The 24,341-nt window shown below is 40.2% G+C and overlaps 1 protein-coding gene across 2 annotated transcripts in view; it reads left to right on the top strand.

Annotated features, from left to right (window-relative positions):
• EYA1 (EYA transcriptional coactivator and phosphatase 1) overlaps positions 1–24,341 on the top strand; it is a 139,163-nt gene that overhangs the window by 44,321 nt on the left and 70,501 nt on the right. For both annotated transcript variants that reach the window (XM_016216049.2, XM_016216047.2), the window contains exons 7-8: positions 6,796–6,878; positions 7,288–7,474. In XM_016216049.2, the coding sequence (XP_016071535.2) occupies positions 6,796–6,878; positions 7,288–7,474 (270 nt within the window). The remainder of the gene's footprint in view (positions 1–6,795; positions 6,879–7,287; positions 7,475–24,341) is intronic.

Raw genomic sequence — 24,341 nt, 5'->3', positions numbered from 1 at the left:
GGAACTTACGATCAGGATGAAAACAAGACTAATGAGCGAGCGCTTCTTTAGTATTGTTCCAACGAAGAGATAAATTCCATGGTATTAATTATAACTTAGCTGAAGAATAACCAGGGAAACCTTGTTGGAAAGACAAGACTTGAGCCAGGCCTCGGAGGAAGGGAAATGGGGACAGAGAGAGAGAAGCATCAAAGTTAGAGAAGCAAAGAGTAAGAGGAGTTTCCAGGACAGCAGTCCCCATCCCGAGCTAGTAGAGTGGGCTGTGGATGGGGAGCCTTGGGACATAGCGTGGTCCTGTCCCTGTACCACCATCCCAACTCTCTACCCCAAACCCCAACTTCAGACCCAGTGACGGAAACATACAGATCTTTCTATATATAACAGCTCCTCCCCACCTCCTCCAGCCCTTGAAAGGAGAGCAAGAATCATAACATTTCCTGTATCCCAATATGTTCCTATTGATATATTCACCATTCAGATTCTTGGGGTTTTCAGTTAAAGAATGCCATTTCTTATCCTGAACTGTTATCCTTTCCTTAAACAAATGATCAAGAGGCTTGTCTTTTTCTGTGCGCAGTTGTGTGTGTTTTTCCAACCTAACCAGGTGTCGTCATTTCATTTCCTGAGCAGCTCCACATCAACACATGTAGGTAATGCAAGCAGATGTTTCTTTGTGTTGTCCATGAGTGTGTGTGTGTGTGTGTGTGTGTGTGTGTGTGTGTGTGTGTGTGTTTAAACTTTCCCCAAGGGATAGACTCATGACACCTGCTTCTTTTGGTCTATAACCGCCTCTCGAGTAGTGATTGTGGCTGTAAAGACTGCCAGTGGGTGCTGTCGACTGAACTAACTTGAAAGGGTTTTTCTTAATATGATATATTTAATCTGCCCACTCAGAATATAAAAGTTCTCTGCTTTAAAAAAAGAGCAATGGAATGAAAAATAAGTCTGTCTCTTAGAGATGTTCTAAAAGGAAAGATTTTTCCAGTGTTTTGTTCTGGAAGTTAGTATCTCCCCTCCATGCCAAAAAAGAAGGATGGCTATGATTTTTCACAATAGTAAACTATTTAAATGGATATGACTTTTTCCTTTTAACTAATGGGTACTTCGACAGCCACCCTGCTTGGAACATAACTTAATTCAGACTCTACCAAGAATAATACTGAGTATTATTGGAGCTTTATTTGAACCCATCTCTGCCAGACACCTTAATTGAGAAATAATGGATTCCAAGTAGGAATTTTTTCTACTTTGGGGAAGTTGCATAATATAATGTTACATAAAATGTAAGACATTTTATCATAAAATATTTCTGTTCTCTTATTTATCTAGAGGTGACTTTTCATGTAAAGTCATTTGTCTCTAGGAAGGAGAAGACTTTTCTATGATTTTGATAAAGGAATTCTGAATCCTAAGCCTAATTCTGTGACCCAAAGTTATAAGTGAAGACTCTTAAATCCAACAGAAACTCTCAGTGCATTGATCCTAATGGAAAGAGGAGGTCTGTCCTACCTGGTCATGTGTTGCCCTTTCTCCCCAGGTCACGCTGGGGATGGCAGCCTCCTACACAAACGTGCCTCCCCTGCTGGGCCAGCAGAGACTAGGAGGTGGTCTTACAACTCCACACCGAAGTTTTCTTGGGGACATTGTCATTGCTGTTTTTTGCCTTTGCTTTGTGGTGTCCTAAACATCAGTGAAATTCCTCTGGTAGTATGGGCACCAGCTGGCATCAGATCAGCTGTTAGAGTAGGACCCTCTACTCCTTACCAGCTTTAGCCCAGCGTCAAGAACAAAAAGCCCCAAAACAGTTTCTGAGAAGCTTCCATCCTGTAAATGCTTGATGAGTGTGATTACTTTTTCAGCGGAAAAGGAGAGCATATTCTGGTTGTGTGTTTTTGAAGCAGTTGCTAAAACACCTACTAAACTGGTACTAACACACAGTGGTACTAAGTCAGGCACTGCAGGTGTTCAATAAACCTGTGGATCTTCAGGTCACAGCCTCTCCCTTGCGCCTCAGCAAGACAGTGATTCCTGGGTCTGAGGAGGACCCCAGATATGTGCATTTAACAAGTATCCCCTAATGATTCTATGGCAGTTAATTAGCATGTATTTAGTATGTTGGCAAAAAATAAATTAAGATGAAATATATTAAGATGAAAAGCCTCTTGGCTACTTTGAGAGGCAGTATACTGTGGAGATTAAGAGTTTTGAGTCTGCAACCAGATGGCTTAGGATGGAATCCCAGGTCTGCCACAGTTGTTCATAATCTTGGGTAGGTTGTTGAGCCGTAACATGGGATATCATAGTGCCTCCCTCACGGGGTGGTTGTGATGGCTCAGTGAACTGAAACGTGAAATATGTGATTTTGGCCTGGCTCAGAGTTGCCACTCAATAAGTTTTAAGTACTATTATTTGTTCTTATCACTTCTCTTATCTTCTAGTATATTGTTGGCGATCCTATAGGAAAGAACACATTAGTGAATTTCAGACTGTCCCATAAAGCAATATAGAATAGGTCAGAAGGCGTGAGAAGCGTTGTGTAGACTGAAACCAGACAGGGCTGTGTTGCATATTCGGTCCCACCACTTGGAAGTTGTATTATTTTAACCCAACCCTCTGTCTCCTTAACTACAAAATGGGAATGGGAATACTTCCTATAGCATCGAGCTGTGGAGTATAAAGTATGTAAAAGAGGAACACACTCCTAAAATATAGTAATCACTCAGTGGATGTTACAGATTTTTAGTTTTATTATATTTTGTATTCTGGGCATGTTTGTATGGGTTCTACAAATATCCAATTGCTTATGTAGCCTCTAAGGTTCTTTTTAGACTATTTGATAGAGAAAGGACTAATTAAATATAATTAGTATTAGTTAACTTGTATTAACTGGTAAATTAATTATTAATTAGTACAAATTAGCTTAAATACTTATTAATAAGTTATATATGAAAGTATATATCATAAATACATATCACAGATAGATGATAGATAGATAGATAGATGATAGATAGATAGATAGATAGATAGATAGATAGATAGATAGATAGATAGATAGATTCATTAATCCAGGTTTAGGAGGAAAGGGGAGAAGACGGGAAAGGGGAGTTTTTTCCTGGGAAGGGGTTTCTCATCCATGCTGAATTGTGAAACTGATAAAAAAATTAGCCAGGATACAATAGAGGGAGTAGCAGGGGCAGGAGTAGCCTTAAGATGACCGCATGTTGCTTCACTAGTGTTGAAATGTGTATCTGGGCAGGCTGGGATTGGGGTTACTGGGAAGAGACCAAATAAGCCCAAGAGATAACCTGGAGCCAGCCCAGGGTCTAACAGAGAAGCCCTGGGGAGGATTTGGAATTTTATCTTGAGGGCAATAGGGAGCCACTAGCAGTTACTTTTTCAAGCAGGGGAGTGAGAAGATGAGATATGCACGTTCGAGCAGGTACAGCAGTGCCTCCGTGGAGAATGAACTGCAGGCCCAGAGAGGGCAGGACCCAGGAAAGGAGGCTGTCACAGACACCCGGTGCTGGTGGCCTGCGCCACACATTAGCAGCTCTGTGCCTGCGCCCTGTATGACGGCAGGCAGGGTGGCCCTGCAGCTCTGATTCTGGCGGTGAGGACTCAGTATTGCCTGAGCCTGATCCTCTATATACACCTCTCCCTGAAGTTAGACCCTTTTGGAAGATGCTTTGAGTCTCCTGAGCCGCTGAGTGCCATTAAAGGCCTGCTCAGCATACTAAATGGAATGGAATCCAGCCTCCAGTTGCCAGTAAATGAGTATAACTTCTGTCAAATTCCAGCTAATGTGCAGGCTTGGAAGTCGCATTAAGTCTGGGGAGCCACTTGGGTGCCATTTGGAGTCCTGAGCTGTGATTTACTTGGTCATACCTCAGTGACCTGTATGTGCCAATATAGCTTCCATGGTCTTTCTACTTTGTTCCAGGGAATCACTTAAGGAATGAAAACATCCATTTTTGAAATATATTTTCTATATCTTATTCATTTTCTTGGTGGATAGGGATTATTGAGGTCAGTATTTATTGTTCAGAAATGTGTAGTATAAATGAAAGTAGCAAGTCATAACCTAAAAATATGTAGCTTAAATGAAAGTACAAGTCATAACTCAAAGTAATTTTTCCTGTCAAATATATAGAATAAAGTTAAAAAAAGCATTAATAGGTCACATTCCTATCCAAAAAAATTGTTTTACAAGGAGTTTAAAAAATACTCATTCTAAGTTTTCTTTATATATACATCTATATCAGTATTAATTGTTCACTGGTATGTAAATACATAAAGAGTGAGTCATCTGCCCATGAGGTCCAATATTTATAAAAACAAAACAAAACTGATGTTATCCTCGGTAAGTCTTGTGAGGTCCAAGACTATGTCTTAGTCATCTTTTTATCCCCGAGTAATTATCACCATGACCCAGTGTTTAATATGATTAAGAAGTATGAGATTGCCACATGAAAATGAACATTAATAGGGGCTCTTGTCTCTCGAGGCCCTGATGCTCACGGTGGAATAATTATTAGTAGTGAGCCAGCTCTCTGCTTATCTGTGATGGGTGTCCTGGGAATTTCGAACAGTTGGTATTCTTGAAAGATACAGATGAAAAAAACCTTCAATATTTAGTGATCTGTGTGATCACTAAATTTAAAGCAGTCTTAGGAAATGTTTTCCCTTCTTAATGAAAAGACCAAATCCTTGGACTGTTTTCAAAGTTCAGAGATGCTCGCTAAGTAAGTAGGACAAGAATTTTAGATATGCAAAGAGATTAAGTCATGTTTATCTAGTTTGGGAAAGTAAAAAGAGAGAAAAGACACATAAATACAGTGGAGAATGTTAGAAATGTTTGCTGGAATAAACAGTCCCAGTTCCTAACATTTGTTGATACTGTAGATTATTGGCTGTGCTTTCCAAAACATTACCTCATTTGATCTGTTTAAGAAACCCTACGAAGTAGAGTTTTTGCCAATAGGGAAATTATATCTTAGAGTGATTAGGTGATTTGTCCAAAGTCTAAACAGCTCATAAGTGATCAACTGGAAATGCTGTTTTCTGACTCTTAAGCCAGCACTTAAATGTTTAGTAGCAAGTAAATAATTGGCATTTATTAGCTACCACATCACACCTGGAGACATCTGTGAATAGCTTGTTCACATTGAAGACTTCCTCGGTGAACTGCCAACACTTTTATTGCCTTATACCGTCATTTGCCGTAAAAAATTTATTTTTTAAAGTTGTTTTTCTATCGACAGAAGTAACACAGGTTCTGAGTAGAAATTTAAAATGTACATTGGCTTTATGAATATTATGTGACCTCTCTATAGATAACATTTCTGAGATTTTTGTGGTTTTAAAAAATGTCTTATGCTTTTAGACACAGACAACAGCATGGTGGTCACCAGGGGGAAGGTGGGTAATGGGACAGTATAGGGTAAAGGGGGTCAAATATATGGTGATGGAGAAGATTTGACTTTGGGTGGTGGCCACACAATGCAATATACAGATCATGTATCATAGAAATGTACGCTTGAAACCTATGTAATCTTATTAACCAATGCAACCCCAATAAATTTAATAAAAAATAAAGAACAGGAAAAATGTTTTATGCTTTTAAAAATATTTCTAATTGGATCATCAAAAATATTTTTATTGTTTTAGTGTTTATTTTAGCAAAATAGTATGAAAAATTTTCCCCATGTCATTGAATGTCCTTATAATACCATTTAAACAGCTTCATAGTGTTCTGTTTTCTGATTAACACCTATGACAAACTTGGGGATGCTTCTGTGTTCTGTTATTAGGAACAACATTGAAGGATGTCTTTGCTAACTCTCTCTGCATAAATCCATATTTGTTTCTTAGAGTAAATGTCTGGCAATAAAATTGCTGGGTTAAATGGTATACTCAGTTTCTTAATCATTGATCAAATAGCCCAACAGAAAGGTTATGCCTATTTTAATCCCCATTTGCAGTATATAAATGCTCTCTTTTATAAATTTGCCAATCCCTGATCTTGTCTTTTCAAAAATCTTTACTAATGTGGTCTCAAAATTAGTATATTGTTCCTTAGCGTAGTTTAACAAGAAGATAATAAATAAAGTGACAGACAAAACTAAGATTTTCCCTTAGGTTTGTATCCTGCACAGTGTCTACTGTTTATTGTTGAACAGGTGCAGACATTCAACACATAGAATGTTATCTAGACAGCACATGTAATAAGAAAGGAAATCAATCATGTTCCTCTCTGATTTTGTTTTATCAAATATTTCAAGTGGTGCCATTCATTCTTCTGTGAAATGAAGTTATCAACTTTTTCAGTGGGCCACTATGATAAGTACAAGCACTTTAAGTTCTTGGAAGTAACAACATTGCTTTTGAGCTTGCAAGAACACTAAGATCATCTCATCTTGTCCGGTCATGTTACTAAGTATAGTTAATGTAAAGATGTGAATGAAAAATCCTGTTGTGTTTTACTAATTGAAATGGAAAGCTCAATGTCTAATATTTTTGTACAAATGTATAATTTCATCCATAGCTTATATGTGTATTCATGTCATCACAAAGTTAAACCTCTTTACTTTTTAAGTCTTTGTAATCTAATAAAACTAAAATTGTCAACCATTTTAAATCAGTGAAATTTTAGCCATGGCAATGGATTCTGATTTTGAAGAGAAACTAAGTACATTTGCAATGAACTCCAACTCTGCTTTGTCCAAGTAATAATTTCCTAGAGGTACATTATTCTACAGAGCTTGGTCAACCATATTTCTTTTCATTTTGTTTTAGGTAGCAGTTTTACAACATCATCAGGATTATATACAGGAAACAATTCACTCACAAACTCCTCTGGATTTAACAGTTCACAGCAGGTAATTTTAAAAGCCAATTTAACTTCTGAAATTCTAAAAATGCAACAGATTATTTTCTTATATGAAAAAAAGATCTGTTTATAGTACACTATAAGTGAGAGCTTTCCTAAGCCTTTTAATAGTTTTTTTTTTTTTTCCTATTAAAATCTCAGTAGTCTTACATGGTGGGTTGCTTGGTTTTGGGGTTGGTTTAATTTTACCGAGTAATGCATCATGGCATAGAAGAAATACAGAGTGTTTTCGATCTTACATAAAATGTGTTTGCAAGTCTGAGCACTTCAGTCAGCCCGCGCTTGTGTGCTCCTACTTAAATTCAGAAACACAAATGCTGTCTGCGGCTCTACTTTGAACTGTAAGAAATAAGCAGCATATTCTGACAAGGGGACTCTTGCGTGGTTTGATTTGGTAGGACTATCCGTCGTATCCCAGTTTCGGCCAGGGTCAGTATGCGCAGTATTACAGCGGCTCGCCGTACCCGGCCCACTACATGACCAGCAGCAGCACCAGCCCCACCACGCCTGCCACCAACGCCACCTACCAGCTTCAGGAACCTCCGTCCGGCATCACCAGCCAGGCAGTTACGGATCCCTCAGCAGGTAATTATGCACATTTTGTTGGCTCTGCAGGCTGGATTTCTAGTGCTGTAAATGCATCTTTCTACAGTCACATATCCATGCGGGGGTTGCGTGGTTTTGGCAAATTTTGGCAAGCCTGCATATAAATCAAAGCAGCATGAGCATGGCATTGACTTTGTACTAAAGTATTTAAACAAATTTTAAAAAGTATGTAAACTTCAAAAGCACATGAAATAGAGATTTTATTATAAATATACAATTTTTAAGATATATATAGCTCTTTACATGCATTAATTTTTGTTTATTTTTTTTATTGAGATGTAATTGACACCTAACGTTATATTAGCTTTGGGTGTACAGCATAATGATTTTGATTTTTGCATAGATTGTGAAATGATCACCACAGTCAGTCTAGTTAACATCCAGGATTGCACATAGATACAGATATTTTTTTCTTGTAATGAGAACTTTTTAGATCTGATTTTTTAGCAACTTTCAAATCCTTTGCATTTTTTTAAAATGAGTTGGTTTTGACTATCTTAATAAAATTCACATCATCTGGAGATATGTAAGAATCCATCTAACTTGAGAAATACAGTGAGGTTTATCTGGTCATTCAGCAACATTTCAATTTATGTATTAGATTCCAGAAATTCATGCAGCCCGGCCAGCGTGGCTCAGTGGTTGAGAACCAGGCGGACATGGTTCAATTCCCATTCGGGGCACAGGAGGCAGCCGATCAATGACTCTGTCTCATCATTGATGTTCCTTTCTCTCTCTCCCTCTCTCTTCCTCTCTCTGAAATCAATAAAAACATATTTAAAGGGGGGGAAAAAAAGAAAGTCATGCTTACTCTTCAACTAGAAATGCCTGCCTACCCCTCCCAATTGAAGGATATTTCAGTTGGTTTCAATTTTGGCGATTATATATGAAGGTGCTATAAGCTTTTGTGTGCAGGTTTTTGTACGGACATATGTTTTTGTTTATTTGGGTAAATACCTAGGAGTGTGATTGCTGGATTGTATGATAATAGCATGTTTAGTTTGATAAGAAACTGCCAAATTGTCTTCCAAAGTGGCTGTACCATTTCTTGCTCCCACTGGTAAAGAATGAGAGTTCCTGTTGCTCCACATCTTTGCCAGCATTTCATGTTGTCACTGTGTCAGATTTTGGCCATGCTAATAGGTGTGGAGTATCATCTAGTTGTTTGAATTTGCATTTCCCTAATGAAATATGACGAGTATCTTTTCATATGCCTGTTTATCTTCTTTGGTGAGGTGTCTCTTCAGACCTTTGGCCCACTTTTTAATCAGGTTGTTTGTTTTCTTAATGTTGAGTTTTAAGAGTTCTTAGTATGTTTTGGATACAAGTCCTTTATCAGATATGCGTTTTGCAAATACTTTCTCCTAGTCTTTCGCTTGTCTTTTCATTCTCTTAACAGTATCTTTTGCAGAGCAGAAGGTTTTAATTTGAAGTCCAACTTACGAATTTTTTCTTTCGTGGAGCAGGCTTTTGGTTTTGTATCTAAAAACGTTTTGCCATGCCACAAGTTTTCTCCTATGTGATGGTCTAGAAGTTTCATAGTTTTGCATTTTACATTTAGGTCTCTGATCCATTTTGAATTAATTTTTGTGAAAAGTGGAAGATCAGTGTCTAGATTCATTTTTTGCGTGTAGATACCCAGTTGTCATAGCATCATTTGTTGAAAAGCCCATTTTTGCTCCATTGATATGCCATTACTCCTTTGTCAGAGATCAGTGTACTATACTTGTGGGTCTGTTTTTTAGCTCTCTATTCTGTTGCATTGATCTATTTGTCTGTTCTTTTACCAATACTACATTGTCTTGGTTACTGTATCTTCACAGTAACTCTTTAAGTTGGGTAGTCCCAGTCCTCTGATTTTGTTTTTCAATATTGTGTTGGCTATTTTCAGTCTTTTGCTTTTCCATATAAACTTTAGAATCAGCTTATCAATATCCACCAAGTAACTTACTGGGATTTTTATTGGAATTGCATTGAATCTATAGATCAAGTTGGGAAGAACTGATGATACTGAATGTTGACAATATTGAATCTTCCTGCCCATATACATGGAATATCTCCCCTTTAATTTAGATTTTTATTTTTCTAGTCAGTTTTGAAGTTTTCTTTATATAGATCTTATATTTATTTTTTAGATTTAGATTTCTTTCTCTTTTTTGATGCTAATATAAATGATGTTGTGCTTTTTATTTCAAATTCCAATTATTCATTGCAGGTATATGGGAAAGTAATTAACTTTTGTATATTATCCTTGTACCCTGCAACCTTTCTATAATAACTTATTAGTTCCAGGAGTTTTTTGTTGATTCTTTGGTATTTTTTACATAGACAGTCATACCACCTGTGAACAAAGACAGCGTTGTTTCTTTTTTCCCAGTCCAAAAACCTTTTATTTCCTTTCTTATCTAATAGCGTTAGCTAGGACTTCAAGTACAGTGCCAAGTAGGAGTGGTTAAGAGGAGGCATCCTTGCCTTATGCCTGATCTTAGGGAGAAAACATCCAGTTTTTCACTGTTAAGTATGATGTTAGCTGTAGGTTCTTTGTAGGTGTTTGTTAGTATTTTAAACAACTCGAGGAAATTCCCCTCTAATCCCAGTTTGCTGAGAGTCTGTATAAAGAATGCCTTTTCTGCATTTGTTGCATATATGACTCATATATGTATAATGAAAACATGAACACTCATTTGTAATTCAGTTACTGTGCTGTATTTAAATAATTTGGCTTAAAAACATATTTCTTGTCCAAAATCTCTTAGAACATTGTATAATAATTAGCACAATTATCATAATAATAATATAGTAAAAATATAATTATTGTGTTTAGAGGTTTACGTTATGTTACATGTAATCTTATTATATACCCATGAGGTAGGTACTATTTGTCCCCATTTTACAGGTAAGGAAAACTTGGCACATAGTTCTTAAATGCTCAATAAATGTTAGGTATTATTAAGTTAATCAAGAATTTTGAGGCCAAATTCTTACAAAAGGACTCTTCACCTATAAAATTGTACTTCTTAGGCAATACAAAACAAAGCAGTCAGAGAGAGAAGAGTGAATGATAAAATATTTCAGGTTAATGTGAAATAAAACCTAGTTTTATTTATTAGTCATGCGTTTTAGTACAGATACCATAAAAAGGTTAATTTTTCATCCAATTTGTTCATTTGAATTCCTTACAAAAACTTGCTGTTGAAATCTACCTTTTCATGCTCTGACTGCATGCAAACGATTTACTGGTTAAGGTGATGTACGGGAATCTTGCCAATATTGAATTTCAAGTGACAGAGGAAAAAGTCAGTATAAGAGGGAATTCAATATGCATGGGAAACCATTTGTTCCCTCTGCTTCTTTGATCCTTGCCAAGGCCCCCGAAAGTAGAGCAAAGTGCCTGAAAACAGGGGAACATTCTTGTGCAAAGTTGCAGGAGAATGCTGAGCCCTCACAGGAATTCAGTGTGACAGGCTGAAAAACTAAACTGCCCCCGTCTTCCGTATAAATGCAAGGAATTTGGGCCACATCTATACTACCTCGCATGCCCACGTCTTCCCTGTAGAAATCCTGAGGTTTGCAGCATCAGGCACCTCGAGTCCTGTGTTTTGCCCAGTGAGCAGTTTTGAAAATCTTTAGGCCACGCTAGCTCAGTTTCACAGATGCTTCATGGACTTCAGAGAAGTTTGTAATTTGTTCAGCTCAACAATAAACTATTTCAGTGAAACAATTTTCACTCACATTTTGGAAACATTTGTCAGCAAAACAAGTATTTGTATCTAAACTAGCCGGGCTATTAAGATGAGAGAAAGCAAAACAGATGTCTGTTTGGGGTTGTTGAGTTGGTTTGTCTTCATGGCATTTGTTTTCTTTCTTTTTTTTCTCCCCAGAGGATTAACAAGATTATAAAGTTCTTGGAAATAGAGTTCACTCTTTGTTTTATATTGTCAGAAATGTAATAAAAATGAGTTTCCTTTGAATTTTGGACTGTATTTCCAAGAAGTAGAAAATCCAGTGTTTTAGCATTCACCCATTTTGTGCTTCATTACAGGCTTGAGTAATTTTTTTTCAGTTAACCAGAAATCAAGATGCCTTTTAGCATCAAATGAATACACTTGGATTCTAATATATAATTCTTATATTTATATATAACATATGGTTTGTATATGTCATAAATCTAAATAAAAAGGCGTATTTTATTGAACTAATTAGTTTACTAACCCTCTTAAACATTTATTATTTTATCTTTTTTTGTAGCTAACTGACTTATTGCTTCTATAAAGTATTAAGCATCTTGTGAGACTCACACAAATCAGTGTAGTAAGTTCTCGTGTTTAAGGACGTCAGCATTGACTGATTCCGTTTTTTAATTTGAGATGGTTGGAAAAGAACACAATTATCTGTTTGCCATCTTTCGATCTCATTTAATCAGGATTGGATGGTTTCGTGGATAAGTTTTGGATTAGCTTTTAAGTAAAGGTAGGATTGATGAACTAATGGCTACCAATTTTGTTCTCTGCTTGCTAGCCAAAAAAAATTAAGTTTAATCAATATTTTTCAAAATTTCCTGGATGATAACACATGAGCATGGGACAGAAATATGAAGGTCCATAAGGGTTTGTAGAGAAAAATGAAATTACCTTTCTCTTCTGTACCTAGTTTCTTCCAGCTGAGTTTCTTGTGTATCGTTCCAAGGATACACTTTGCTTATATAAATAAACTTGCATAGCACCTGCCACTTTTGTTTACTTTCAAGTATATATACTTTTTATTTTTTCCTTAAAGTAGAATACCATACATACTATTCTGTACCCTACTTTTTTGACTTAACAATATACAGAGAAAAATTCAATAAGTGTTTTTGTTGTGGACTTTATATAGAAGTATAACAGCCTATATTCTTCTGAGTGCTTACTATGTGCCAGACATTGTTCTAAGCACTGTTCATTCCTGAAATTAGCTCATTCCCACCCAGCCACACGAGACAGGCAGTGTTTCCATTGTCCCCATTTTACAGATGGGGAAGATAGGTCAGTGACAGCCCTGGGACGTAACCTCCGGAAGCTTAGCTTCAAACCTGAGTTCTTAATCAGGAAGGCACACCACTTCTTGAAACCACTGGGTCTGAAGTTTCAAACAAGCAGAAAAATGAAAATGTAAACAAAAACTTGTGAAATGTAGCAGCTACGTCGTATTGATTCTCTTCAGTCATTCATAGCGCCTGGCAAAGGCATATGCTAGGAGGGATTCGGTTAAATACATTCAGTGTTTGAATGATCTCTATTTGCTGCTAAAATCTGTAGGCCTGAAATTACAGAGAAGTGGTGTGTAGTATGGTTAAGGTTGCCTTGTACTGTAAGTATCCCCTGAATAGTATCTTCCACTGTCTTGAATCTGCTCTATCCTCGCTCCCATTTTATCCTATTTAATAATTATCTGTCATGGGCCTGCTTTGGAAACAGTTTCCCACAACATCCCTTTACCATTTCCCTCCCCTTCCCCACCAAGGAATTCATTCTCTACCTTGCCAACATTTTTTCTTGATTTCCCTGCTCGTGGCTCACAGCTGATGAGTTGATACTTGGTGACTAAGTGTCGGGATAATAATGTTCTTGAATCAAGGAAAGGGCAGCCATCCATTTGAAAGTGAAAACAGGCCTCTAAACCCAGCACGGTCACCTTCTAACACTTTTGAAAATATTTATATGACCCCTTCAGAAACGTTACCCATTTCATAAAATTAAAATTGCATTTTCTTCAGTACTGCTACTTAAGACAGTTTCCAGTTTTTCACTTTTAGGTAACTGCTAATGTTTGAGTGCAGTGTTCTAGTATTTTACATTGTATACAGGGTGGGGCAAAAGTAGGCTTACAGTTGTTCATATGGAAAATAATACAATAATAATAATACAAGAATAAACTCTGTGTTTCCTGTACTCGCAACTGTAAACCTACTCTTGCCCCACCCTGTGTGTGCAGTGTTTGCGGGATTATTGATTGACCTGATAATCATGGGTTGGTCTGGAAATCATGTCTACCATTGTTTCTGTGAGAAAATAGTTGCTGAATTTCAGCAGCTGGTTTTAAAATATTTAGAACATAGCTGAGTTTTAAACTGACAACTTTCTTATGTCTACGAGTCCACTTGAGTACCGTTAGCCTGAGCAACTGGGCAGTGGGCACGCTTTGAATTTTAAAGTTAGAAGTGAACTGTATGAATTCTTTCGCCTAAGACCTTACTTTGGGTGATTATGAATAATCGATCTAGAAAGACTTCATTTTCCCAAAGCAGCACAGCCTTTCGTTGTCCTCAGGGGCATCTCTTGATGGCACTCTGGGGTGGCAGCCTTGGGAGACAGCATGACCTGGTATGGCCTTTCCCAGGCTGCCTGGTCAGCACCACTGTCTCCTGAAGATGGATGTCCTCCAATGAGCTCCAAAGTAGAATCAGTTAGGGACAAGTTGTAGGGGTTCCTTTAAGTCTTTCCTGATGCTTGGATACAATGAGATTTACTAGGAATTGAGCATAATGCACAGTGGGTGCCGCACCTCACCCGCCTCACCCCTGTCGGGAATATCTGAGTATCTTGTGCACCACCCTTCCTTGGAGCACAAGTGAAAGAATCTGGAGTGGTGGACTGGTGGCTAGGGTCTTGGAGTTGGGCCAACCTGGGTTCTCTGATTTACTCTGGGTGGGTCACTTAGCACATCAGTGTATCCATTTTCTATAAAATGCACATGGAATGAATGTGAGAATGAAGTTATGTATTTGGCTAGCTGACACGTACCAGGCCTTCAAATGTTCATCTCTTCCATTTATGCATTCAACAGATACTCATAAACACTTGCTGCATGCCAGGCACTGACTGTGCTTGGTGCTGGGGACATAGAGATGACAAGAAAGGCAGATCCTGGCCTCAGGAGGCCGATGTTCTCCCTCTTAAATGTGATTACATAGTGCATTGTGCATCGTGGTTGTTTCAGAGACTAAAGCCCCTGACCTGTGGTCACCAGAGTGGCTTCACGTAGAATGACTGTGGGAGATTGAAAGCAGAGGTTGAAATGTGTAATGAGGATGATAGAAGTTTCTATGAGGTTGTCTGTCGACTACTGGAGAGTGGATAATGGCTGTCCTCCGGGGATAAAGCTCTATTAATTTAGTTGCTAGACCTTGACCGAGGAATTAATTTACCTGGGAGACCTCAATTAGTGATTGTGTAGAAGGAAAGTTAACGGTTATGGAATATAGATAAGAAAGTCAAAGCAATTTTCTAAAATTAATTCAATTAATGTTTATTAATCTGACTTCTAGTTAACTCTGTAAGACTAGTCAACACGTTTTCTTGCCTTTGGTTTATTATGGCTGAAAACCTAGAGATATCAAGCTTCCCTTATTTTAGTTCTTTTATCCTTTGATAAGGTAAAATATTCACTGTGAATATATAATGTAAAATAATAATTTATTAAAGGGCTTGCTGAGGTCCCCCTCCCCTTTTTTGACAATATAGATAGTTTACACTTAAAAATCTCCTGGTATAAAATTATCATGGTCACATCCTGTGACATGTAACTTCGAAGGCTTGATGGCCCCTCACTTTGTAGTTTCTGCACAAATCCCAGGTAGCTTTGTGAGGCGCAGCACAGGCCCTCTCAGCTATCGCTTTCCACATGGGAAACTTTCTTGATTAGTAAGACAATATCATTCCTGTTTTCAGCATAGCTAATTTAGTAAAGCTATGGGTCTCCACTCGGCCCACCAACCAAGTATACCTCCTCTCAAGTGACTCATTAGTATAACCTCTTTCCTCATTGCTGCTTAAAACTCAAGGAGAAACTTGCATCTGTTTGCTGCCAGAAAGATCAATAATGGCTCCCTTCTTCTAGATAGTTTCAGCTTTACCCTAAAATAAGCAAGGTGCCTGACCCCAGTGCTCTGTGCTCCGAAGTACTGAGTATGGAGTCAGCAGGAGTCAGCCTTAGAAGCAAGCACCTTGGGAAACTGGCTGTGCTGTTTGCCATGAGGCTCTGTTCCTGACACCACACAGCATCCTCTCAATCAGAAGTCCTGTGAGGCATGTCGGCCTTGTCTCTACTAGGAACACCTGCCTTTCTGTAGATAACTTGCTTTGTCTCATCTTATGCACCCATGAGACAGGTTGGTGCCTTTGAGTGTAGACCTCTGGGCAAGCAGACCTGTGTTGGCCACTCTCTCTCCTGGCTTTATCTTACCTTTTCCAGCCCAATTTTTCTTCTAATGTACTCATTCATTTTTTAAAAGATTCCTATATAGTCATCATGTATATTTGGTGAGTTATCTATCTTAAAACCTTTTTGGAGAAAGGAAGGATATAGTTTGTTCAGAAAATAAAATAGGAATTTACATTTTTGTTCAATAAGAACAAGGGCCAGAGAAGAGTCTCCACAAGCACTTCATGCTCAGGAAGTGCTTACTTTGCAAATTAAATCATAATTAATTATAACCCCAATTTTGTAAACACTTGCCATTTTGGTTAATAGGTGCACAGAAACCTCTTCTCATGATTATAGCTTCCCAAGAGCATACACCTATCTATCTTCTCTCTGCTCAAAGCCCCCCACTCGGCCCTAATTAATAGGCTTGTTATTTTTAATTCAACTGATTTGTATAAAATAGCACATTGCCAATTACAAAATGCCTCCCAAATGTAGGAATTCTTTTTTTTTTTTTACCACTGATGTTGTTTTCAACTTCTGCAGTTTATTTTCCATCCCTGACAACATTGTAAATGATCTCCCTTTAAGCATTCTAAGAACTTTTTCCTGTGGAGTCTCTTTCTTTTCGTTTCCCGTTTAGTGTTTTCCCTAAAGCGTCTGTTTCAATACATTTGTTCAGCTAATTACCTCCCTTGACTGGACCTTGATATTGATAGAAGTTGCTGAGGAAGCACAGTTCTCATGAGACTTATTCCTTAACTGGCTATTAGATTGCGTCATGCTATTGCTAGTGGGAGGAAGGGCAGAAGACGCCGATTCTTCTATTTCCATATGTGAGTGGGTTTGATGGTGATCTCCTGCATTTTGTTAGCTAGTCGTGTGAAGCACTGTTGGGGTCTGTGGGGATTCAGAGAGCAGGAGGATTACTGCCTGTCCTCAGGAGCATTATACTATATGAACAGCCAAACTTAATAAAGGTTGAATTTTAAAAATGTTGTGCTAGAAGAAGTAGCCAAGTGCCCAGGAAGAATGCAGGAACAGAGATTTCTTATATAAAGTGTTTAGAGAAAAAACTGACAAAGGAGGTGAAATGTGTCCTCAGCATTGAAAGATGTGAGTGTGGGACAGAGGCTAAGGAAGGGACATTCACTCAAGGCTAGAGGAACGGGCCCTGTTAACTGGGCTTAATGACAGGGTAGTGTTCCATCAGAACAAACTCAAACGAGGTATCAGTTTCACTAAAGATGAGCGCATTTGGAGCTGGAAGATCACTTTATGATCATTTTTATGAATAAGGTGACTGGGTCCAGAGAGGCGACTGGACAGTTTGTTTACTAACATTAACATGTTTCTACAAAATACCTTATCGTGTGTTACTGTATATAATCTTCACAGTGGTGCTGCCCCCATCCTACTGTTGAATAAAGGAAGATTCAGACAGTTATATAAATTACAAGTTACCAGCCCCTTCTGAAATGCATGCACCTCCTACTGTTAGAATGTGTCGGTTATGCTGCTCACTAAAAGGAAATTGGAACTGCTCAGCTTTCCGTGTTCTGTCCTGTAAGTTAGGAGAACGTGAGATGGACCAAAATTGGCTCGATCCACCCCCTCCACAGGTGGGTTATTTCCCAGATATTGAAAGGAAAGAGGGTCACGTTTCTGGAGTCAGTGTAGGGTCCGTAAGCTTGGTCCTGGGCAGTTCCTTTCCTCTGGCCCCAAACCTCCGGGAGAAGGTGGCAGCCAACCTACCCAGGCAGGTGCCCGTCCGAAGCTGCCCACCTGCCTCTGTCCTTACCACTGCCGGAAGGGTGGTCGGGCAAGGTGACATTTTAGCAGAGACCTAAAAGAGGTGAGGAGGCAGCCACCTTGCTCTCTGGGGGGAGAGTATTGTGGGAGAGGAAGCAGCAGTCATCGAGGCCTGGAGGTGGGGCTGGGCTGTGCTTGGGGGTTCAGCCAGCGGCAAGAAGGCGAGTGGTTGGAGCACAGGGGGAGAGGAGAGGGGCCCGGGTGAGGGGAGGGGGTGCAGAGGCCAGATCACAGCAGGCGTGTGGGCAGCGGAGGGCTTGGGCTTTGATTTTGAAGGAGGTGGGAAGTATTTAAGCAGAAAAGTGACAAAATGTCACACACATTGGAAAAGACTCAGTCTGGTTGTTGGGCAGAGAATGAGCTGTATCCGGGCGAGAGGGTGAACGGGGCCATCACGTAGGACATGATTCCAGTGGTCCAGGCAGCAGGTACCGGGGCGTCAGTGCTGGGCAGTGGTCAGATTTGAGAGACTTAGAAAGTCCCATGACCGGGATTTGTCATTAGATTGAACATGGGGAGCGAGAAGGCAGGAGTCATCAAGGAGGAAACAGGGATTTGGCCCCAACAGGTAGAAAAGTGCGTTTTCCATTTATGGATGTGGGAAGGCGGCGGGAAGAGAAGGTGTGGTTGAGGGAACGGGGTTCTGGTTAGCACACGTGAACTCTGAGATGCTATTAGAAATTCCAGGGGAGGTGGCAAGTGAGCCTGATGTCCACAGCACACAGTTTAGGACCTAAATTTGTGAGTCATCACAAATGCCACTTAAAGCTTAGGTGCCTGGGTGAGATGACCAGGCCAGCGAGCGTCAGTGCAGGAGTGAGAGCCAGTCAAGGCCAGGACCTTGCACCAAGGAGGAGGCCTCCCGGAGTCCGGGGCAAGTCAGAGTTGCAGGAGGAAGGAGAGATTGGGCTGTGTGCAGGGCCGGTGAAAACTTGAGAAAAATGAAAACTGAGACTTGACTATTGGATTTGACAGTGTCGGGGTCATTGGTGATCTTGTCATAGTGGAGTGTTGATGTTTTGGAGAAAATAGTAGGATTGAAGTGGGTTCAGAAGAGAAGAGGAGAGGAAATTCAGGCAGCAAATATTCACAGTTCTTTTACTTATTTTTGCTATACACTACAGGCTATTTGAGAAGGGGAGCAGATATGAGAGAGAATTTGGGGGTATATTTTAGGCAAGAATAGGCCTAACCTGTATCAGAAGACAGGGAGCTCTGGCTGGTAGAGGTGACGGGCTCGCGATCTCGCGCCCAGATGACGGGCTGGCCTTAGGAGCGCAGAAGGTTCATTCATCATAACAAGAGGGAAGGCAGGCGGAGTGTAAAAAAGTCCTGGTAGGAGGTTTATCTGGCACAGAGACTGTAGAATAGGAGCTTCTATTGCCTCAGTGAATGAGAAGCCAGGTGGCTGGGGGGAGACTTGGTCTTAAAAGAGTGGCAAGACGTCTCCTGCTGCTGCTGGTGGCCACCTGGTATGTAGCGAATGCAGGCAGCCCTGAGCTGCTGTGAGGGCAGGAGCTTTTGTTCGGCTCAGCTACAGTGTCAGTGCTTAGCGCGTTGCCTGGCACAGAGTAGGTGCTCAGGTTTACCATGTAATCCTAAGGTAGCTTATGCTCAGAGATTTGTTCGTGATGCTAGAGGCAGGACCGGCTACATAATTTGAGGGCCTCGGTGTAAAACGAAGATGTGGGCCCCTTGTTCATAAAGGAATTCCAGACAGCACAGCAGAGATTAAACCAAGTGCAGGGCCCATCTGGGCATGCAGCCCTGTGTAACTGCATAGGTCACACGTCGTGGAGCTGGCCATGGCCAGAGTGGCCTGATCAACAGCGGTCAGCAGACCAGGGGCAGTGGCTGGAGGCACCACTCCCTAAGAAGGAAGTATTGCATATTGATTTCTCTTTCAGAAGTTCAAGAAAGATCAAATCCAAACAGCTGCCATCTCCACAGATTCACACAGATGAGTTCTAAGAAAGCGAGTGGAAAATGCTCCGAGCCATTTAGAAACCTTTATGGTCAAAACATTCATGAGTGGCATCTCCTGAGTCAGAATTTCACAAATCGCAGTGGTGAGAGGGCAGGTGGGAAAAAGTGAAACTCAATTATATCTGAGGTTGCAGGCCATCTTCAGTATAGTGTGGCATTAATGACCATTTTGTAAAAATATGGCATAAGAAAAGCTTCCCTATTCATTCCCAAAGCTCCAGGACTGAAGGGTGCACGAATGGGAAATCAGGTCCAAGCAAGGAGATGAGCTATTTTGTAGCTGCTGTGCATTGATTCATGTCAAAGATTGTTTTTAAGAAACAATACATAAAGATCTAGTTAAAGACATTTTCCAGCATTATTCCCCTTTATTGAGGAAGAAAAAAAGAAATTGATCTGAAGGAGCGATGCATATACATATACATCTCTGGTGTGAGCATTTCGTTTCCACAGTATAACATTCTGTCGCGCGAGAATTCAGGTGCGAGGCTTAAGCCACCCCGGGAATTTCTTTAGTCTGGAGAGTGACAGGAATTTCGGCTTTCAGCTCCGAGGCGCTCTGACTGTAGAGGCTGGACCCAGGCTGCCCTTGCCCCTCCTGGCCTTACAGGAGAGAAGGACCCGTGGAGACGCAGCGTCCGCAGCCTGGGGGTGGCCTGGGAGGAACAGTCGTCAGATTCAATCGTGAGAGGTCACTGTCAGTCAAGGAAAATCTAAGTGTTCTGTGGGAAAGGCCCAGTGCCCCTTTCTTTGCCCTTTCACCTAAATTTCCCCATGCCCCCACATGGCGAACAGCAGGACTGGGCAGTGGCAGGGCCTTTCAGTTTTTCTTTGCTCAGAAACACAGCTCGTTATCTGGTGTCACTGGTGTGCTTGCCTGCTTGCACTTGTGACCTCCAGATTCAGTCAACTACAAAGAGCCCGGTGGCCAGTGTCCCCAGGGCCACGCACCTGGAACAGTGCCTGTCTTGCAGTTTTGTTAGGCTTGGTGCCGGCAACTGGCCATGGTATTAGAGATGAGCACCCAAAATCGTGCCCAGGACGTATGTGTCCGGCGCCTGTATCCACCCGAGGAGACTCTGTCTTGCACATCGTGTTACTGTGTTCAGGAGAAAACAAAGTGCTACCCTTGTCTTGCCTTGTTGGCGTGTTCAAGGTAGATACATTGTGGTATCATGATGGCTCAGCTCCCTGACCACCAGGATAGGACCTTCTACAAAGTGCATATTAAATTCTTTTTCTACTTGTTAGCAACTCCAAAAAATAGCCCTTTGTTTTACACCTCTCTCCACTTAGTTCAGCAACATGTTTCCATTACTATGTTTACCACACGATTTTAACACGTAATGCTTATGACAGCTTTGAAGAAGTGGCAGCACCCAGAGAAGTCAGGTGGCAGTCACTTGAATCCCATAGTCACCATGGAGATGCATACAATACAGTTACTTTAATGAACATGATTTTACGATTTTATGTTCCCATAAGCCAGATCTGTTTTGTAAATAGATTTTTTGAAACACAGTTGCACTCCTTCAGTAACATAATTGTCTAGTGGTTTGGGGGCTCTAACAGCAGAGTTGTCATATGGCCAAAAAACCTAAGATATTTATTATCCAACTCTTTGCCAAAAAAAAAATAAAAAATTGCTGACCACTGCATTAGAGTGTACAGACCAAAAAAAATAAAATTAAATAGTGTGGGCAAGTTGGCTCCGTGTGTCATCATGGCCTTTGACCCATATCCTGCCGTCCTACAGGTCGGTTTCACTGCCTTTGCCTCCCATAGTACCGCTGATTGGGAGAATTTGGGGGTAATTGTGATTATGTGTGGTTTTTACCTTCTGTATTGATTATATAATCTATCCCTGGAATAAGATGCAATCTCACTTATTTACCTTAAAGCAGTTAACTTAGTTTTACAGAGCAGTTTTTCCCCATTAAAAAACAAATTTTAAAAATTATAAACAGAAATATACCCAGTGGGTGTATTGGATTCTTTCTGCCAGTGGCATCAAGCTTGATGCATCTGACTCCTGGGGAAAACCATGGCATCCTTTCCTCATCAAATCAGAACGAAGCTCTCAGCATTCTTTCTTTCAAACTTCCTGACTTTGACTTGATATGCCGCCCGATGATGACTTTTGCATATACTTCTGCTGATTTTGAGAGTCTCAAAGTTTGGGGGTGCCTGGGTGTTGATTGCTGTCTGTCGTCATCTTCACGCTCACTTGTATAATTGTCCCATGTACTTTAAGTCTTGAGTCTCAAACATGGTAATTCTGCTTTTAAGGAAGTAATATACCCTGTTCTTTTTATCTGAGTTTCCCATAGCAACAAATAGAGTATTATTATTGATGACCATGTTCACTAAATTCAGATAATCTTTATAAGGATTTTCCCCAAAGCTCTGCATTTCCTTTTGTAATTGGTATTGTCTTAGCATAGGTAGACTTAGGATCCAGCCAGAGACAGTAGCTGCCCTGGCTTCAACCCAATGTCATACATGTGACAAATGCTTCCTCCCCACAAGGAGTCAGGTTACTTATTTGTTTGCGGGGAGGAGTCTTTCAACTCAGACTTAGAAATGAGCCCTCCCAGAGCACAAGCCCTGTATCCTGCTTCCTTTACATCTACCACTGGCAGATGTAGTCCCAAGAGTGTAAAGTTAGAGCAGAAACTCCCTGCTACCCTTAAAATAAATGTGCACACTTATCCCTAAATCTCAACCAGGTCTTCATGCTGTGCAAGCAGGACTACCTAAAAATCAAAAACTTCTGTGAAGGAAAGCATGATTTAAGGACATATCAACATAATTTGAAGAACTATCAGGCTTGGAAAAGTATCTGCAAATATGCAAAGAAATTAAAACAATCATATATTAGCAAAGGAATATAAAATCTTGACCTCAGTTGGACAAACCGGGAGACCGAGGACTGAAATATACAGAGGTAACTTCCCCAAGGCTCGAGTAAGACTTGTGAGCTCAGGGGAACTAGAGAAACCAAGAGGAACTGGGTGGAATCTTCTGAGTTCCAGTTCTCTGTTTACCTTTTTAATATTGAAGGCTTTATGGAATGATTTAGTAGTATTTATAAATGTAAAATTTTAATGATCTTGTATAAAGTTTAATACTTTAAGACTGAATATTTAAACATTCCCTTTTAAGTAAGATTTAAAAGTAACAGCTATTTTCCATTTGAAAATATTCGGGCTAGCTAATAGAAATAATAATAGATCATCTTCATAGATTTAATAGTATAAGGACTAAACATGAGAAACACTCATTCCTTCCGTCACTGATTTCTTTAAATGTCTACCTGGCACTCTAGATGCGTACTGTGCTTTCAAAATACAAAGCATACCACCAGTTCTGCCCTCCAAGAACAGGACTGATGGACATTTGCTCAAAATAATTCAACCAAATCATACATTATCCACTGTGAACATAAATAATTGCAAAATTTATATAACCCTATGATAGGGATAAATGTAATTACAAAGGAGGAAACAAGATTTAAATGGAGAATTCACAAATAAGGTACTTGAGCTTGATCTTTAGGGATTTTCAAAGGAATTTTACAAATTGGGGGAGGGAGTTGCATTGAGAAAAGGCTTCCTAAGAAAAGGAAACGGAATGTGCAGAGTCTTGAAACAGCCTGGCACTTGCAGCCAACTAAGAACACCAGGTGTGTCTGTCCCTAGTGCAGACCATGAAGGGGAGGGATCTGTTAGAGATCAGGTTGTCACGGAGCAACTCGGTGGGACTTTTCTTTTTCTCAGGGTAGCTAACATCATAGGGTGTTAGTGTCACATATCGTTCTAAGTACCTTTACTGTACATTAGTTTTATGTTATCTCATTTATTCCCATTTCATAGAAAATGAAACTGAGTCTCAGAAAAGGCAAATCACTTGCACAAATCACACTACTAATAAGTAGTGAGATCAAGATTTGAAAAGTGGCATTTGAGTCCCTAGTTTGGTGTCCTGAAATACAGATGGCCCTTCCTGTTCCATACTGGGAGCCTGGAGCTTTGAGGGGTTTCTAAGCTCTCGGTGATGGTGGTACAGACGATCGTTGAAAGGCTCTGGGTGGTAAGCTTGGAAACAGCCATTTCCAAGAATGAAACCAAGGGGTAGTGAGAGCTTGAGTTAGAACAAAAGTATTTAGGAGATAAAAGCCACAGAACTTAGTCTTGATGTGATTTGCTTGGGAAATTGGGTAGATGTTGGTACCGCTAATCAGGCTTGTTAACAGAGGAGGAGAATTCCGTCTGAGACAACTTTAGTTGTGCTGTTCACAGAATATTCAGAGAGGTTTAGCAAACAGCACAATGGTCAGGTCAGGAGATCACGAGGTAAAGCTTTAAAATCATCAACCTGGACGTTATCGTTGAAACCCCTCCTACAAATACTACCAACCACCGAGAGCTTATAGTGAGATGAGAGGACCACAGCGAAAACTAGTGCCCTGCCCTTCAAATACAGTCCGGCCACTGGCCGCCTGTCCACTAACAGTTTCTTCCTAGTCCAGGAGAACACAGGGATTTGCCCTGGAATGTAATCAACGGCATCACTGAGCCCGCTGTTTACTTTAGCTGACTTTCCCCTTTCCATCTGAGCAAGACTTTTGATGAAGGAAGGATTGCATTAATTAACATCTGGATGCAAACTCCTTATTCTGTCCTAGATCAGCACTTGGAGTATCACTGACATAGAGAACACTAATATTAAAGTTTCGGGCAGAGGAAGAGAGCTCCAAAGAGACTGACAAAGACTGTGGGAGGCGCAGGATGAGCAGAGGACAGGGACCTGTACGTGGTTTAAAGGAGCTCGTGGTCAGCACAGCCACAGAGAGGCCAAATACGAC

Source organism: Miniopterus natalensis, chromosome 16 (assembly GCF_054644295.1).
Source record: "Miniopterus natalensis isolate mMinNat1 chromosome 16, mMinNat1.hap1, whole genome shotgun sequence".
Lineage (NCBI taxonomy): Eukaryota > Metazoa > Chordata > Mammalia > Chiroptera > Miniopteridae > Miniopterus > Miniopterus natalensis.
This window is presented reverse-complemented; position numbering and strand designations above follow the sequence as displayed.